At 39.3% G+C, this 17,947-nt stretch overlaps 1 protein-coding gene across 9 annotated transcripts in view; it reads right to left on the bottom strand.

Annotated features, from left to right (window-relative positions):
- Positions 1–17,947, bottom strand: part of LOC123499561 (CD2-associated protein-like) — a 67,533-nt gene that overhangs the window by 3,863 nt on the left and 45,723 nt on the right. For 8 of the 9 annotated variants that reach the window (XM_045247684.1, XM_045247689.1, XM_045247685.1 and 5 more), the window contains 13 exons: positions 14,419–14,494; positions 11,960–12,099; positions 11,263–11,374; positions 10,692–10,901; positions 9,995–10,140; positions 9,596–9,686; positions 9,225–9,415; positions 7,878–7,980; positions 6,428–6,634; positions 6,164–6,279; positions 3,648–3,716; positions 606–807; positions 46–434 (listed from right to left, as the gene is read on the bottom strand). In XM_045247684.1, coding sequence (XP_045103619.1) covers positions 46–434; positions 606–807; positions 3,648–3,716; positions 6,164–6,279; positions 6,428–6,634; positions 7,878–7,980; positions 9,225–9,415; positions 9,596–9,686; positions 9,995–10,140; positions 10,692–10,901; positions 11,263–11,374; positions 11,960–12,099; positions 14,419–14,494 — 2,052 coding nt within the window. The remainder of the gene's footprint in view (positions 1–45; positions 435–605; positions 808–3,647; positions 3,717–6,163; positions 6,280–6,427; positions 6,635–7,877; positions 7,981–9,224; positions 9,416–9,595; positions 9,687–9,994; positions 10,141–10,691; positions 10,902–11,262; positions 11,375–11,959; positions 12,100–14,418; positions 14,495–17,947) is intronic. The other variant, XM_045247687.1, reaches the window with a different exon arrangement.

The following is a 17,947-nucleotide window of genomic DNA, read 5'->3' as shown; positions in this document are numbered from 1 at the left end:
TATATATATATATATATATATAAGAAAAAGAAAGAAAATGCTTACTTTGGGAAGCAATTCTTTGTACAGTGCATCAATTCTGTCTTCCAGTTGTGCTGTGCTGTCTGCAGATACAGGCTTTTTGCTTTCCTTTGATGGAGGGGTGGGAGCTAATTTCTTTGTGTCTTGACTGGGTAGTGCAGTTCTTTTACTTTCTGTGGGTTGTGGAGTGGCTGGGAGAGGCTTATTCTTGCTGGGAGGAGGTTGTGGTGTGAAGGGCTTGTGCTCATAGTCTGGGGTAGGGAGGCGTGGGGTTTCTGAGGGTTTAGGTTTTGGAGGTGTAACTGTGTTGGTGACATGCATATTGGTGGATGTAGTGTCAACAGTGGATTTTGCAGGCTTGGCAGCTGGCTTTGGGGACACTGCAGGGGCAGAAGGAGGTGAAGATTCTCCCTCTGTGGAAAATTGCATTTGTGGATCAATTATGAAACTTAAAAATCAGTGGGGAGAAAAAAAAAAAAAAAAAAAAAAAAATCACACAAAGGGTATGTGTTGAAAACAAAACAAGATCACTGTGATACAATTCCATTCCATTTCAATCATGTTTGAGGACAACCACCACTCACCTGGAATAATGATGCCAGACAGCCGTTTGTGTTTCTGTTTTAGGCCTAGTTCTTGCAGCCATGGCACAGGAGGATTTGCATCTGGCCTAGGACTTGTCTCAGGCCTTATCCGAACTTCTGCCTGTCTGCCGTGCGCTGGCTGACTGAGGGCTGGCACACTGGGGCTCCGAGATAGTTCTCCATTAGCCTGTGAAGGTGTGTCCTGTGGGTACATGAAAGGAAATGCTCAGTACTTTACTTTCATCTGACTTGAGCTACTGAATATGCATTATCTTACTGTGTAACATACTGCACTGTGATGTAAGAAGTTAGCATTTATAATGACTGTGCATGCAGTGAATATACTACAAAGCAAAGCACATGCAAACTTACATTTCAAGGAAGGAGAGAGAGAGAGAGAGAGAGAGAGAGAGAGAGAGAGAGAGAGAGAGAGAGAGAGAGAGAGAGAGAGAGAGAGAGAGAGAGAGAGAGAGAGAGAGAGAGAGAGAGAGAGAGAGAACATATACATGAATATGACATGGATGATGTTAATGTCAAAGAAATGTAACTAAAGTATATATAAGAATTGTTTAAATGCTAATGATAACAATATGCATGCTGAAACAAGAGAAATAACAAAATACGGTAAGATAAATTACGAAACTGAACATCACATTCTCATATAACAAGAAATTAAAGTTTAAGTAACAAGAAATCAAGCAAATAGAAATGAAAACAATATTCTTTGCTTATGTTAATCAACAGTCAGTACAGTTACTTTTTTTTATAATTTTTTTTATTTTATTTATTTATTTATTTTATTATTGTGTGTGTGTGTGTGTGTGTGTGTGTGTGTGTGTGTGTGTGTGTGTGTGTGTGTGTGTGTGTGTGTGTGTGTGTGTGTGTGTGTGTGTGTGAGAGTTAAGGATATAACTCTTCCTGTCTCTTGATTATCATGTAAGGTGTTGTCAAACATTTTGGGGCAGGCCAATACTGTTTGCGGTGAGACACTTTCTCATGTACCTTTCTTGTTACAAAAATTAAAGTACAGTGAGGGGATTCTCACTTTATACTCTCTTTTCAGTCATGTTTTACAAAAGGCAAGAAATACAGAGGCAATATTCCTTCACTCCTACTATCCAATGTAAGTTGTCCCACAACTGGATAAAACACATGCAGTAACTTTCTTTTTGCTTTCTTACACAAGTGAAATGTATGTTAACTGTAGCGTGGGATGACTTTTAGCAATTTTTCTCAAATATAAGCAAAGGATAAAGACAAACAATGAAAAATTATTGGTCCATTTCTGAGATGACTATCTCTGACCAATGATCCTTCACTTATTATTTCAACTGATTATATATTCACTATTTTTTTCTTTACTGATACTTTTTGTCTTACTGGAATCTTATCTAACTGTCAATTCCTCTGTGCAGGTCAGATAAGATAACACACCCTGGGGTTTTTCATCACAGTATGTAGGCAAACATACATAACTCATCCTATCCTCTCATTTACCGACCTATTTATCTATATAAGTAAACAGGAAACAGTATCTTAGATAAGAAATGTAGATGACATTAATGTAAATTGCTTCTTCTGTTACTCTCCTTAGACATGTTCTTGAATGTTTGCCTGTGGTGAGTTTATAACAAATGACACCTCTCCTTCCTATGGTATCACATCTTAATAGTTCCATCAATTTATAATAAACCTACTACATGCATGGATCTGATAAACACAACATCTACTTATTCTTGTATTTTCTCTCTGCAAGGTCACACCAAAACAGTTAACTCATTCCATCACTTCACTGATATAATTCCTAAATATGCTCCTTACTCCTTCCTTGTTTGCTATTTCTTTGAAAATAACACACCATATCCACTTTACTATATACTTTCCAATATATTCAATCTCTTTAAATTATATTCAAAAGCTCAAGCTTAACTATCATAATAAAACTTGTGATTCATAACATGTTTCAAAGACAGTGACAAACTTAGCAGTGTCATCACACACATGAATCAAAATTAGTATCTGTGAGAACATAATCTATTCTTCCAGTTAAGTTATCAGAAATTAAAACACTTCCTTTTCAATCACACCACTGGCACATAAAGACCAACAAACACAGTGATAACCTACATCAGTATATGAGCGACGCCACAATTTCTTCATCATGTGTGTTATGGGGATTGTGAGGATCTTGGAAGAGCTTGATGACAGACTGATGTAGAGAAACCAAGATGGAAAGACACACCCACACACCACACACTTTAGCTGATGACAAATGCACCTCCGACTCCCTCATGCCAAGACATCAGGACTGAGGCTTTGCTCACCGCCTACTCTTGGCTATTCTTATCTTTTTATCACAGATGTTACACACACACACACACACACACACACACACACACACACTATCAGTAATAGTACTGTAATTAAAGCTTGGGCCAAAACACTGAGATATAGTACACATTTCTTAAGCTGAACATGGAAAAGGAAAATTGGATTGGAACCATAGCAAACTGTCTAGCAATAAAGCACATGCATCCATCCACAAACACTTCAATTTTTTATCCTTTGAATTTTCACATGAATTCCAAACTAAATGTATCCTATATCCTATGATACCAAGATACTTGAATGAATAAAAGTGTAAATCAATAAGAAAAAAACAAACAAATGAATAAATAAACAAATAGGATTCTTTAAATGGAAATATAAAAAACAAAGCAAAAAAGTAAATCAATAAACAAATAAGCCAAAAAAATCATGAAAAATCAATAAACTAGACTAAAATTAAATTAAATTGAAATAAATTAATAAATAAATAAGCATGAGGGGATACAACTTGGGGAACAATAGTTAGCATTCAAATAAGTAAAAAGCTTAATAAATCATATAAAATTATCAGTAAAATAGCTTTTTAAGGACACACAACACTGAAAAAAGTTACCATTCATTATTAACAAGCAGCTATGAATATAAAAGCCTCAGGAGAGCATGGCAAAGACAGCACAATTCCACAGCATCCTAGCAGCTTCTGGGGTCACTTACATGGTCCAGTTTGTCCTCAGGGGTTGGGGGGAGAGGAGAGTCTGTTTCGTCGTTGTTTTGGTTTTTCATCTGCAGTGGCAGCAGCAGTGGCAGCAGGAGATGTGGGGGGGAGTAGAAAGAGAGAGAAAGATGTGCTTGGTTAAACCCACACCCAGGCAGGGACAGATGCATAAGAGAATAATACTACCATACATCCTTGACCCACCTCTGAGAGTGCCCACCGCACAAGCACTAAACAGGCCATTTTGAGACGCATTTCCTTTCTATTGCAGGTTTGTGTGCTACATGGCTTGGGCAGACAATAATAGGGACTTAGACAAAGCTGTGCAGATCCAAGGACAGTACGAAAAGCTGGTGAGTCTGCACACTTCTTGATAGAAAACAATACTTCACAGTTAATACTAAAATTCATAGGCATATAAACATCAATACGTATTGAACAACAAAAGTTTGATTCCCAGCTCATTGAAATCTAGGCAATGATGAGTGTGTAATAAAGAGAGTAAAGCAATAATGAATTCGTAATTCCTTTGGGACTTGTTACATACACATAGTTTGGGGGAAGCGTTTGTCCTGCAGTGGAATCAATAGAAGCTGGTGATATGTACAAAAACAGTGAAAAGATGCTACTAAAAGTAATATACTTTCTCAAAAAGAAAGAACCTTGGTAAATCAGGCAGCATTTAGGTGATCTCTCATCTTCCAACCATTGTTTTGAATTATAACAACTGCACTAATATCTGAAAAGGTTAGTGACAGCTGCTGTTAATAGTGTGTGAAGGAGACTGGCTAAAGCATAAAGTGAGATCGAATAGCTGAATGCGTGCCGGCAGCTTTCTTAGATTTATTTACTGAGAGGTATCAAAGTGAATAATAATCTACTCTAATTTCCTTAGTTAGTGTTTGATACCAAGCATGTGTGTGCAACATGGTTGACTGTGTATGATACAATACCACATGTGGTTCACAAACCCTCTACTGAAATGCATGCTGTCAAAACACTCCAGGTATGAGTAGTTCTCACCAGTATGATGGATACAAACAATGAAAAAAGTCTGAGATTTCTAAAAGTACAATCATGGTTATATAAGCACCAATACCTTTATACATTTCAGGAACTTCAAAGCTTCACCTGATATTTACCTGTGTGTGGTGTTCTACCTTGAAGAAGCAGCCTCTGATAACATTACATGCCAATCAATCATTTCCTATCAGCAATTGATAAACCTCTAGAAAGAAGCTGTCAGCCAATAATAGTAACTTTTTTATTAATCTCCAGATCTTGCATACAATTCACATTAATGGTCACTATTATCTGGCACATCTTCCCCTGATTGCTAGCCACTCTAAGATATTTCTTCTTGTTTAGCAGCTACCTCTAAAACCTATGCTGTCTAGAAATTGCAATATATTTTCTTCTATTCTTGTTATTTATTGTAAACGCTTATATGGATTTCACACGTTGATTTAGTACAGGCAACCCCGGCTTAACGAAGGTTCACACAACGAAATTTTGCTACAACGAAGGTTTCCTTTTACTACCATCTGCTCGTTTAACAAACACCAAACTCGCTTTAACAAAATTTTATCCTGGTAATTTTTTCCAAGTTTGAAAGCTCCGCCGTATCACGCACTTTTGAATACACCAGCGCCTCTCGTGGACAAAATGTGCACCACTCACTCCCCTAGTTCAAAACAATAACAGTGTCAGCAGCAGCTCGTCTTCCCTCACTCTACATGCCACAAAACGCCCTGCAATGTTGCCTAGCGTTGCTAAGAAGACCAGGAAGTCTCTTACTCTCGAAGTGAAGCTGGATATTATTCACAGACATGAGAGGTGAGAAAACTAATAGCATTGCTTCCCACCATGACTTGACTCTATCTACTGTCTACCATTTTCAAGTCAGCAGACTCTATTAAGAAGGCTGGTGAGATCATATCTTCCTTGCAAGCTAAAAGAACCACCTGACCTCGTGACTCTTTAATGGATAAAATGGAAAGCCTTGTGGAAATATGGTACATAAGTTTTGTATGTGGTAGAAAGATGCGCCCTTTGTTTACATTCCACAGGTTGCCAGCTAGCGTATTTCCCGCTCCACTCTCCCTCCCTTCATAAATTTAAGATCATCAACATTATAAAGTTACTTACATACATACATTAGTGTACATTATAATGACTTAGTCTTAAATCAAACTGCTTAAATGTTCAACTTCATAATTTTTACTTTCATTAAACCTTTCACTGTACTATGATACACTCTCACTTTCTTTACTCTCAATGGAAGTTCAGTTAGGGGTCATACTTGTTATAATTGGTTTGTTTAACAAAATTTCGCTTAACGAAGGATTTTTCAGGAACGTAACCCCTTCATTAAGGGGGGGTTGCCTGTCAAGAATTGTTGCATATCATAAGGAAAGAGTTAATGGATACATCCTTATCCATTCCTGCTCTCTACACTATTCACCAATTCATACCAATTCATAAATTCCTGTAATGGAGAATACTCATCACTCACATTCTCCTTAAAGATTCCTGACGGTGGACGGCGATGGGAAGGACCTTTGGGGCGGTTCTGGGTAACATGGGTAAGTTTCTCCCCATCTGTGTCTAAGACAAGGCTGCTTCCATCCTCTGTCCAGGCAAGGGGGATTAAGAGATCAAATGTAGTCCAGGTGCAGTTATATTCATCAATGCTTTACATAAAAAAAAAAACAAGAATGTAATGAGGATGACTCTGGATCACCTATCATTGATATCTTTCTATAGACCTAACTCTAACCTTTCACTGCAGTCTTCTTGGTGTTCTTGGGCATGGCTGGGTGAGAGGTTGTGTGAAGGGGTTGTGGGGAACCCTCATGGGGCTCAGACACACTGTGGGAGGGTTGAGATGTGGGCTTCTTCTCTGGAGGAGGTGGAGCAGAAACCTTTTTTTCTGGTAGAGGTGGTGGTGGTTCTTTTTCTACAGGAGAAGGCAGTGGTTCTTTGCCTGCCAGAATGAGTAATAATATCAGTGCATGAAAAGGATCTCTCTCTCTCTCTCTCTCTCTCTCTCTCTCTCTCTCTCTCTCTCTGTTAATCATGTAGACAGCTTGAAAAATGCCTACATATAATGATATTGATAATTTTATCATTTAAACTGACTGTCATTGTAACTTATCTATATATCACAGCAACTGCTTGAAAAATGATTTTTATAATAAAGATTGATGTATCTATCAATCTATAAACCTTGATGATATCTCCATGATTAAGGAAACACTGACTATCAAGTCTTATCCCAATAAATCTTAATCAAACAAAATATAAAGTTGTTTTCAGTTAATTATTCTGTGAGTAATCTAAGGACTCTGAGTAATGAAAGTATTGAGATGATTATGTGGACATCTTTTCAGTAGCAAAATCCAATAAAAGTCTTTCTAACTCCAATCTCACACATATGCATCACGTCACTAGTATTAGGATATCAGATATTGTTAGGCTTTTCAATACACAACAGATCAGGAATGACAACACACCAGTGAAGGCACAGAGGCACCAGAGAACTAGTAAATGAGATAAGTGGACTTGCGAGCTACTGACCTGCCAGGTTGCTGATAACATACTATCTAATCAATACCAAGTTTCACTCAATGTCTACCTTTAGAACTATCATGCTCCTTTTTAGGAGAAGGGAAACTGCTATGCAAATAAGATAAACTACTACAGGTAAACAAAGCTGAATATATGTTCTTGTTAAGGTGCTGTGTAATGAAGATGAAAATAAGATAAACAATGACAGTAGAATTAGTATGGAGAGTTTACATAATTGTAAGTTTGCAGAGTCTGGAAAGGTGGCAGTACAATGTCACTAATTAATGTAAGTGGCATACAGTTAGTTAAGACACACTTACATGAAGAATGCTACAATCACTCATGAAAGTTGATAAGGTGAAGATTCTCATGTTTCAGAAACTGTGACAAAGCAAACTGCATAAGAGAACTACATATAGAAGCTTTCTAAAGAATGCACATGACACATTGAACCAAGTATCTACTAAACATAAGTCAAATTCAAATGCTATAAATGATAAATGAAATCTGGCATTACCACCAACCCACTGCCTCAGATGGACTCTCAACAAACTCTCTCTATTACAATGTACTTACATAAGTGAGAAGCTGATAACAACACTTACATGTTGGTGACAGGTAAGCCACATGCTACAAAAGACATTTGGGTGGTGTCTTACCAGACTTGTTGAGAGTGCTGGTGGGTGTGCTGTCAGCTGAACTACTGGGTGAACCTTTCTTAGCTAATACTGCTGCAGGCTTCTCAGGCCTTGGTGGTTTAGCCTAAAATGTAAACAAGAAAAGAGAATGGTCTTAAAAAAATTGTAGTTGCTAGAACGGCACAAAACATACAAATTCCATTCACTAATAACTTAGTCAAATTTATGGATAAGTACAGAATAAAATGCACATCACTTAATATATGTGAGGTGTGAGGATACTGGTAATAAAAAATATGGAGTTCACAGGAATGTTGTCCTCCCCTTAAAAAAAACAAATACATAAAATGACAATATATGAGATGTGGAGATAAATGTAATGAAGAATCTTGAATCTATACAGAAAATTGGTTGAGCTGATGTGGGGAATTATGGTTTTAAAATTAGAAAATTTTTTCAAAGGCTAGTAATGGAAAAGGTATGTAGGGGATCATGAGGAATGAAGTGTAGTAGGGTATGATTAACAGGAAGGAAGAAAAGTGTGATTCACTCACCTTCCTGGCCTTGTTGGTGCCAGCCATGATCGTTACAAAGATAATAAATACATAAGCATCACTGGCAAATTTTGTTTTACAAATGCCACATACACATATGAGAGAAGTAATCTATGAGTATGTAGAATGCAAGGCAAGCATCACACTGCTCTAAGATAGATAGTCACAATTTTTTTTTTATATCATAGTTTCTTCTATACTAAATGAAAAAGCATGTTTGAGTGACTCGCACCTCAACTGACAAACACTCAATAATCACTGACAACTGGAGAGAAAGAGAGAGAGGAAGAGGAGGGGAAGGAAGGGAGGAGTAGAGAAGCACAGACAACCTGAACCTAACAAGATTACTACCTCCCATACCAGAGACACAACCTCCTTTTCCAGCCTTCACTGACCTACTTTTCAACACACCACATACAGAAGACCTACTTGTCACACCACTCAGCCAGCCTACTGTCTCAGCTTGAAAACTGACCATCTTAACTGTGTGTGTGTGTATTTACCTATTTATGAATCCATATAACTACAAATATTTCCAAACCTAATCTCAGGTTATTTTTTAATATCATTATTATTATCATTATCATCACCTCATAACAAAGTAAAGAAGAATCACTTAGTGTCTAGTTCAGAAAATGGATTAGTGATAATAATGGTAATAATTTTTGATAAACTGAAAACCATTCATTCTCATAACATTGTAACAAGAGATAACTATGATAACCAGGAAAATGCCTTCCCCCTCATCCACACACACCCTAAGCATTCATTAAGGCACCCCACCATAAGAAATTCATTTAGGTATCATACTCACCACTTCTTCAGAACTGAGCAGCTCCACAAAATTGTCAGGGAAGACACCAACATTGCCTGCCAGCTCACCCTTCCACCAGCCCTTGTCCTCCAGTTCCTTGCACAGCACTGTAATGATATCTCCCTCATGCAGCTCCAGCTCATCCTCATGCTCAGCCGAGTAGGGGAACAACACCCGTGCCAACTCTCGCACTGATGATGGGTGAAGACATGTGTAAGTGATGCAGATAGGGTAAAAATCCACAAACACACAAATTCTGTAGTTCAACTCAAAACTATACTATCACATAAAAAAGTATAGTGAATAAAACTAAAAGAAATAAATAAGCGTTTTTGTTTTTTTAGTGGTGCGATTATTGATGATGAGCTTACCAGGTTTGGGTGGCAGTTGTGGTGGAGGGGGATGGTGTGGAGGGTTAGTAGTGGTGGAATTATGGTGGTCTGTCTTGGCTGTATTCTCCACCTGCAGCAGTTATCATTGTTACTATCACCATCATTGCTACTACTATATTCTATCCTTATAACATTATATTAAACTGAAAAAGAATTACAGTTTAGGAACAGGCAAAAAAATTATCTGGCTAATCTTAATTTTATGAATATGAGAGAGAGAGAGAGAGAGAGAGAGAGAGAGAGAGAGAGAGAGAGAGAGAGAGAGAGAGAGAGAGAGAGAGAGAGAGAGAGAGAGAGAGAGAGAGAGAGAGAGAGAGAGAGAGAGAGAGAGATGAAATTTACAGTAAGAGGAATGGTTTAGTTTCATTGCCTTTGTACCTTAGTCTTCTCGTCACCGCTGGGCCCCGTGGCTCTCTCTAAGGCATTCATTCGGGTCTTGTCTGTCTTTGAGGTGACCTTCTCTCCTTTGGGCTCCAGGGCAGGTGGCAGCTTATGGGGCAGGTCACGGAAATTCTTCAACTGGCCTAGGGTGGGTAAAGTCAGTGCTTAGTGAATCAATGTGCTAGAAAGTTTTGCTAGAATATATGATAACTGACTTCAGACCATTAACCATTTCACAGCTATTATACTGGCAAGAAATTGGAAAATCTATTCTTTCTTGAAGATGTTTATAAAGATTTTTTACACACTGCTTCTAATGTTGTGAATTGTTACATACTACAGTGAAAGTGTTAATATTTAACACTTCAATTTCTGTCTGTATTCATACTTTTCACCTCCATTTTCTGAATCATTTCTATATTTTCCTAAGTCTTCTCCTATGTCCTTTGTTCTGATTTCAACTGTGAACTAGGATTCATATGAAAATGAGTTGTCCCAGGAACAAACAAATGTAACATTCATTAATTGCAATTAATTGTAGGATTTTCAATGTCCATTTAAAACATGTTCCATATTTCTTAGGGATATTTCTAAAATTTGCATTCCCAAGTGCAAAATTCAGTATTCATAAATCAAGACAAGCTGACATTAATGTATTTACATGTAAATCACAAAATGCCTGTACAGTGCTTACCATTTTCTTTAGGCAGCGAATCCTTGGGTTTGTGGATGGGTTGGAAGGCAGAGGAGCCACCAAGACTGAGGATCTTAGCCGACCCATTAGTGGCGGTGGTGGTGGGGGCAGGTGTGTTGGAGTTGGAGGTGATGACTGGCTCCCGCTTCATGCCCTCCTCTCTCTTCTGATCCTGCACTTGGTTGGGCTTGATATCACTTGCTGGGGAGCCTAGGCCAGAGATGAGTAGCATGAGTCGGAGTGAATAAATTTCTTATAATCAATCACTTATCAGTGTCAGTCCAGCTTTTTTCTCTGCATGATGGTTTTTGATGAGTGTTTTCAAAATTATTAATTTGGATAGAGGCAGATGGTAAAGATAATCTAATTATCTGAAAACTCATACAGATACCAGTGAGAATATAATCTAATAACTTACATAATTACCAGCAATGTCAAACTAATCCATTTTCATATCACATGACCTTCACAACTTCCTAATCTTGCTATCACTATCCATGATTACTTACATGGCAATGTTATATGGTAAGTCTTATACACAAACACAGTGAGGAGTCTGATCAGTGCTCACCTCTGCCATTCACATTGAGCTGGTTGTTAATGTTCTCAAGGCTGGACTCTGGTTGCTTGGTGTTGTTGTCTTCTGCCAGCTCCTCAACAAAGTTAGAGGGAAACATCCCCACCTAGTAAAAGAAACAAAGCATGAAGACTAACCACATACTAAGTTTCAAAGTGACTCAATTGTGTTGATACAAAAGATAATAATGTAAGTGATGACAAATACACAGACAAAAGCTACAATGATAGACTTTACTGGACTTCTAGACTATGTATTAAATACATGAATCCTATAACATGAACCACATATGAAATGCAAATTGGAAATATTTTGATACACATTGTAGTCAAATATAGATAGTAACAACAATAATAGTGGTTATTATTATAATTTACTAATTTTGTTATAAAAATACCTACCTTATTATTATTAGATCTATACAAGAGGAAAATGTAATTCAAGAAGTACATAATGAAAATGAAAGCGACTCACCAACCAAAACTTGAGAGAGAGAGAGAGAGAGAGAGAGAGAGAGAGAGAGAGAGAGAGAGAGAGAGAGAGAGAGAGAGAGAGAGAGAGAGAGAGAGAGAGAGAGAGAGAGAGAACTTTGCTTTATGAAATCCACAACAAAACAAGCTAAACAATGCCCAATGACAAAAGTTACAACAAAGCACCAACATCCTGCCACACCATAGAAGTTCCAACTGACCTGTCCGTCCAGCACACCTTTCCACCAGCCTTCCTCCACCTCCTGCAGCACAATGATGGTCTGCCCTACACACAGCTGCAGCTCATCATCATGAAGCGGGGTATAGCTGAAGACCACCCGACACCTCCGGCCACTCATTTCTGTCAAGGAAGGTAAGAGGAGTTAGTCACACACATAATTTTTTTCCATTAATATTTCACCCTTTAATATTTGCTTTAATATTTAACCCTTATAGCCATTTCACAATTAATTTCTTCATCTTTTACATGTTTTTCCCCTCATGTTGCCTTCCATACCTCCATTGTCATATATGATTGTAACAAGGTGCCTTTTTATCAATATACACTCCTCTATTCCCAGCCTTTAAGTTTAATTCTACATTCTTTGAAGCATTTAACTATCAATCTTCATAGTTAATGATAAAATTAGCTCCCTCAGTTTTACTCCTTTCAAATGTCTTACTTTATGCATCTATCAATCAACTTCACTTTCACTCCTTTCAAGCACCAGCACCTTACTCTTGTTTACATTTACCTTCAACTATCTTTAGAACTGAATACGGGAACAGGAGGTGAATCAGAAATATGTATGTGTGTGTAGGAGGACAAGAGTTACCTATCACTTTTGAGTTGCAAGGCCTTCTAGATCAACCCTTGTTCTTCTTAACCTACATTCATTATCTCCATCTATTTTTTCTTCCCTCTAAGGACTTGCATCCTTTACCATGTAGGAATCATGGTCTTATCAAAGATCAGTCTGCCTCATGCCTATTTTTAGTGACAGCTGATGTTTAAGCCTGATATCACCTTTTTGTCTCTCATTACTGTAAAAACTGATCAACATATACTGTTTGATCTATTTCCTTATGTTGATATCTTCCAAGTTGTGTTTCTTATTCCTCTATTATTCATTGTCAAATCTTTCTATCTCTTACTGCTGTCAATTCTCACAGTATCAATTGGTATCATTCAGTATATTTCCTTAATTCATGCTTCTCATTCTTCTATTGCTCATCCTTTCATATTTTCATCTTATATTCTATTATCCTCAGTCTTGGTAATAACATTTTCTTGTAATAAGTGCTACTTATACATTTCCACACTTTGATATTGTCAATTTTCATCTGTTTCCCATTCATTCAATTTTTAAACCTGGCAACTATTATGCATGTTGTCCTTACATTAACACACAATGAGACATCCTGTTATGCCAGTGACATTGTTGCTTTCATAACTGGTGCTGTGGTATTTAGTATCTGTTCCATACATAACTGAATCACGGTCAGATATCGAGTAGCCTGACATAGTACTTACTAGTAGTACTTCCACTGTGCTTAGTATTTACCCAAAGTTCTTCTGATCTGCTAAGAGCCTATCAATTCTCAGGCTTTGTGAGGAGAGTGCCAGCAGATCAGGGGACTTGACAGAGAATATAAATGCTAAACACATTGGGAATGGAAGCTATATTCTGAGACTTTTGCTCACTTCTACTACATTAAAAAACCTCTAGATGCAATTACACAGATTTTTAAGGGTGTTTTTATAATTCTACAGAGAAGTGAATAAAATTAATACATTACGAACAGGAGAAACATTTGAGAAAACAGCTAATAAAGAATCTTTTTTTTTTTTTTTAAATAACTGTAGTGTGTGAGAGCAATGATTTTCAGAATAGTGATGTGAATGTGTTGTTACTCAGTTATTGGCCACAACTGTTTGAAGGAAAGTGTGACTCATTGTGTTTTGCTTCCTTTTGCAAACCTTTGTGTGACTTAACTTCCACTTGCTTGATATAAGAGCCTCTGATCTGCTTTGCTTAGTGACTGGAGGCTGAGGTTTAAAATTAAGTGATGATACAGATGGTAGTAGTGAAGATACATCAGAAAGAAAATAAACATGAATCTTTTATGCCAAATGGAAGATGATATATTCAGAGAGAGAGAGAGAGAGAGAGAGAGAGAGAGAGAGAGAGAGAGAGAGAGAGAGAGAGAGAGAGAGAGAGAGAGAGAGAGAGAGAGAGAGAGAGAGAGAGAGAGAGAGAGAGAGAGAGAGAGAGAGAGAGAGAGAGAGAGAGAGAGAGAGAGGAGACTCAGACAGCTCAGACATTACATGTATGGGTTCTATTTGTTGCTGTCTTATTCTGAGGGGATTTGTGGTATGCAGTGTGTGTGTGTGTGTGTGTGTGTGTGTGTGTGTGTGTGTGTGTGTGTGTGTGTGTGTGTGTGTGTGTGTGTGTGTGTGTGTGTGTGTGTGTGTACCACACTTCAAGTTATTTGCATGTTAATCAGAGTTGCATAGCTAATAAAATATTTTAAATGCACAGAAAAATATTAAAACTGTTAATTATCAAAGCTGTTTATCTCTATTTCCCATTACAAAGGGGCACATCTTAGTGAACCTGGAAACAACTGGGGCATGTGAAGAGATAGAGGGAAGAGGAACAAGGAGGACAAGACTCACCACCTCTCCTCTGGACATCGAGTGCTTTGGTGACGTTTCTATCAGGGGAGTCACTCTTGGGCTCCTTGGTCAACACCTGAAAGGAGAGACGAGGACATGAGTCAGAGGATGGTGACACACATACACACAGTCAACTGATGATGCCAGCAGGGGCTAGTAACCACAGAGGTTTCATCATACACCAAAGGACTAAACAAGTGTTCAATACTGTATAGTCCTAGCGACATTACAGTCTGTTCCGTGGAAGCTGATACACAATTATGTATGTATAGGAATGTGAGCTTGTGTTTATTCATCTTCCATGTTTAATATCACATGGAAACTATACACAATGATAAACTGAGACATTTTGAGTAACTAAAAGACTGAATGAAGCAAAGTGAAGAGAATCTAATTAGATGCTGTCTCAAAATAACTCAAGGGAGAGGTTGAACTTTATGACCACTTCACAGACTCTTTAGCACATGTTAAGCAGTCCCAACAAGGTATGTGGTGCACTCCACACAAAGATGCAATGCAGACTCAACAAAACAAGGCCACCTCTTTACTGCCACACCGTCACCACCACCACCACCATGGCACATGTTTTGAAACCAGACACCGTAAAAAAGTGAAACAAATGTCTCTTTGTCAATTTCTCTATCCCTCCCACGCACACATACATTCACTTAAGGCTGGCACACACACACACACACACACACACACACACACACACACGTATTGCAGTTGTTGTTGTTGTTGCTGTTGCTGTTGTCTTCGTTGTTGTTGGTTGTATAGACAGTGTTATACTGGATGCTGTGTCAGGTGTGTGTGTGTGTGTGTGTGTGTGTGTGTGTGTGACTCAACCATGGCAGGTGTTTTAATGCTATGTGTACACCTGTCTCCACACACACACACACACACACACACACACACACACACACACAGTGACAAGGATCCGGATATGAGGTACCCACGCTAGCTGAAACTACTACTACTACTACTACTACTACTACAACAACAACAACAACAACAACAACAACAACAACAACTACTACTACTACTATTCCTACAACAACAACAACTACTACTACTACTATTACCACTACTACAATCATTAAAAACAAGATTCACGTAACATACCATCAAACACCACAGCTCATTTCGTTATGCCCCCCGACACACACACACACACACACACACACACACATTATTATTATTATTACACACACACACAGTCCACGAGCACCCACCCTGCACTCCCACTATCGTAGGTCACGAGAGGCGGTGCGTGAGAGGACAAGTTGACCTGAGAGGGTGATAGGCTCTCCCATCACGAACTTCTACCCACCCCTTCTCTTATCTCTTCTTAATCTTTATCCTCAGTTTAAAGTTCCAATCTCTCTCTCTCTCTCTCTCTAACAACCAAAGACGCATGTTATCAAATTAAATTATATGTAACCTCGTCATAGCAACAAACACCAGAGAGAGAGAGAGAGAGAGAGAGAGAGAGAGAGAGAGAGAGAGAGAGAGAGAGAGAGAGAGAGAGAGAATTCTCCATCACCCCATCCTTCTCCCTCCCTCTCTCGTTTCTCCCCTTCCTGTCTCATCTGCTGCTCTCAACACATGATCACCTCCCCAACCCCTCCCCCCTTCTCTCTACCTCTCTCTCTCTGGCTACGTAACACTGGTCAAATCATCCGATCAATTAATACCAATTCACGCAATCTCTCTCTCTCTCTCTCTCTCTCTCTCTCTCTCTCTCTCTCTCTCTCTCTCTCTCTCTCCATGCACGGTATCATGATCGGATTATTTAGTGTCTATTTAAGGAGTGCGGAACTGACGTGTATCTCTCTCTCTCTCTCTCTCTCTCTCTCTCTCTCTCTCGAAGACGCAGACCGCTTAAGCATCACCTAAGCTTTATGGCTCGCTAGATAGAGCATTATCCAAACTGCCTGCCCTCTTCACTTGCCAATCTAGGAGGAGGAGGAGGAGGAGGAGGAGGAGGAGGGATGTAATGGCCTGTATCCGGGAGTGGGGCGTGGAGGACGAGGAGGAAGATGAGAATGGCCGCTGAGTAAGAGGGAGAGACGGAGGGAGAGGGAGAGAGAAAAGGTGTTGGGGGGAGATAGATTGGGAGACACGGATACCACCAATAGCAGAGAGAGAGAGAGAGAGAGAGAGAGAGAGAGAGAGAGAGAGAGAGAGAGAGAGAGAGAGAGAGAGAGAGAGAGAGAGAGAAATAAGTAAAGCATTCCTGACCCCACTTTCTCTCTCTCTCTCTCTCTCTCTCTCTCTCTCTCTCTCTCTCTCTCGTATCCTTGATCCTTCCTCGCCCCCTCTGAAGTCACTTATGCAGTCTTCTCTGAGATATCTACTGGCCGTAGGGTGAGTAGTAGTAGTAGTAGTAGTAGTAGTAGTAGTAGTAGTAGTAGTAGTAGTAGTAGTAGTAGTAGTAGTAGTAGTAGTAGTAGTAGTAGTAGCAGCAGCCAGTAAGCGGTTTAAGGAGATTACCTAGAGGATATGAGGACAAGCAGCAAAACAGGTTAGGAAACAAGCAGACAGGCAAGCAAACAGGAAGGTAAAGTAAGCAGATAGGCAGACAGGTGAGTAGGTAAAGGTAGACAACCCCGCAAGCAGGCAGGCAAGCAGGAAAGCAGCAGCAGCAGCAGGTAAGAGCACTCAGTCTGAGAAATCCCTTACGGCTCTCTCTCTCTCTCTCTCTCTCTCTCTCTCTCTCTCTCTCTCTCACTAATTATGCTTTGGGAGAGAGAGAGAGAGAGAGAGAGAGAGAGAGAGAGAGAGAGAGAGAGAGAGTAGTAAGACCAGTCCATGGGAGGAAAGGGTCACGGCTACTCTCCCTTGTGACGTCATCAGGTCATTGTGGAGTCACCGCTTATGTAATCCCGTTGAAATAGCAGTGATAGGAAAATGGTGGTGGTGCTGGTGGTGGTGAGGGAGAGGAAGAAAAGAAAAGAAAAGAAGAAGAAGAAGAAGAAGAAGAAGAAGAAGAAGAAGAAGAAGAAGAAGAAGAAGAAGAAGAAGAAGAAGGAGAAGAAGAAACAAAATTAATGAAGCAGTAGAAGAGGATGCAAAAGAAGAAGAAGAAGAAGAAGAAGAAGAAGAAGAAGAAGAAGAAGAAGAAGAAGCAGAAGCAGAAGCAGAAGCAGAAGCAAAAGAAGAAGAAGAAGCAGAAGCAGAAGCAGAAGCAGAAGGAGAAGCAGAAGAAGAAGAAGAAACAAGCATAACAAAAGGAGAAATAGAAATAGAATACGGTTGTTGGGGCTTTGTGGTGGGGATGAGGGGTGAGGAGGAGGGAAAGAAGCGTGTACCAAATAACTACAATACAGGGCATTTACAAGTGTGTTACAAGTGTGCTGCGGGGCGTCACCCACACCTGCGCTAATTGCACGGCAGGTAAGGACTGTAAGGGAAGAGAGGGGATGGGATGGGATGGGATGGGATAGGGTGGGGTGAGGTGGGGTAGGGTGGGGTGGGGTGCGGTAAAAAAAAAGTGGGGAGGGAATGGGAGGAGGGGACAGTTTAATAG

Source organism: Portunus trituberculatus, chromosome 50 (assembly GCF_017591435.1).
Source record: "Portunus trituberculatus isolate SZX2019 chromosome 50, ASM1759143v1, whole genome shotgun sequence".
In the NCBI taxonomy this organism is placed as follows: Eukaryota; Metazoa; Arthropoda; class Malacostraca; order Decapoda; family Portunidae; genus Portunus; species Portunus trituberculatus.
Note: the sequence above shows the minus strand (reverse complement) of the source record. Positions and strands in the feature narration are given on the sequence as shown.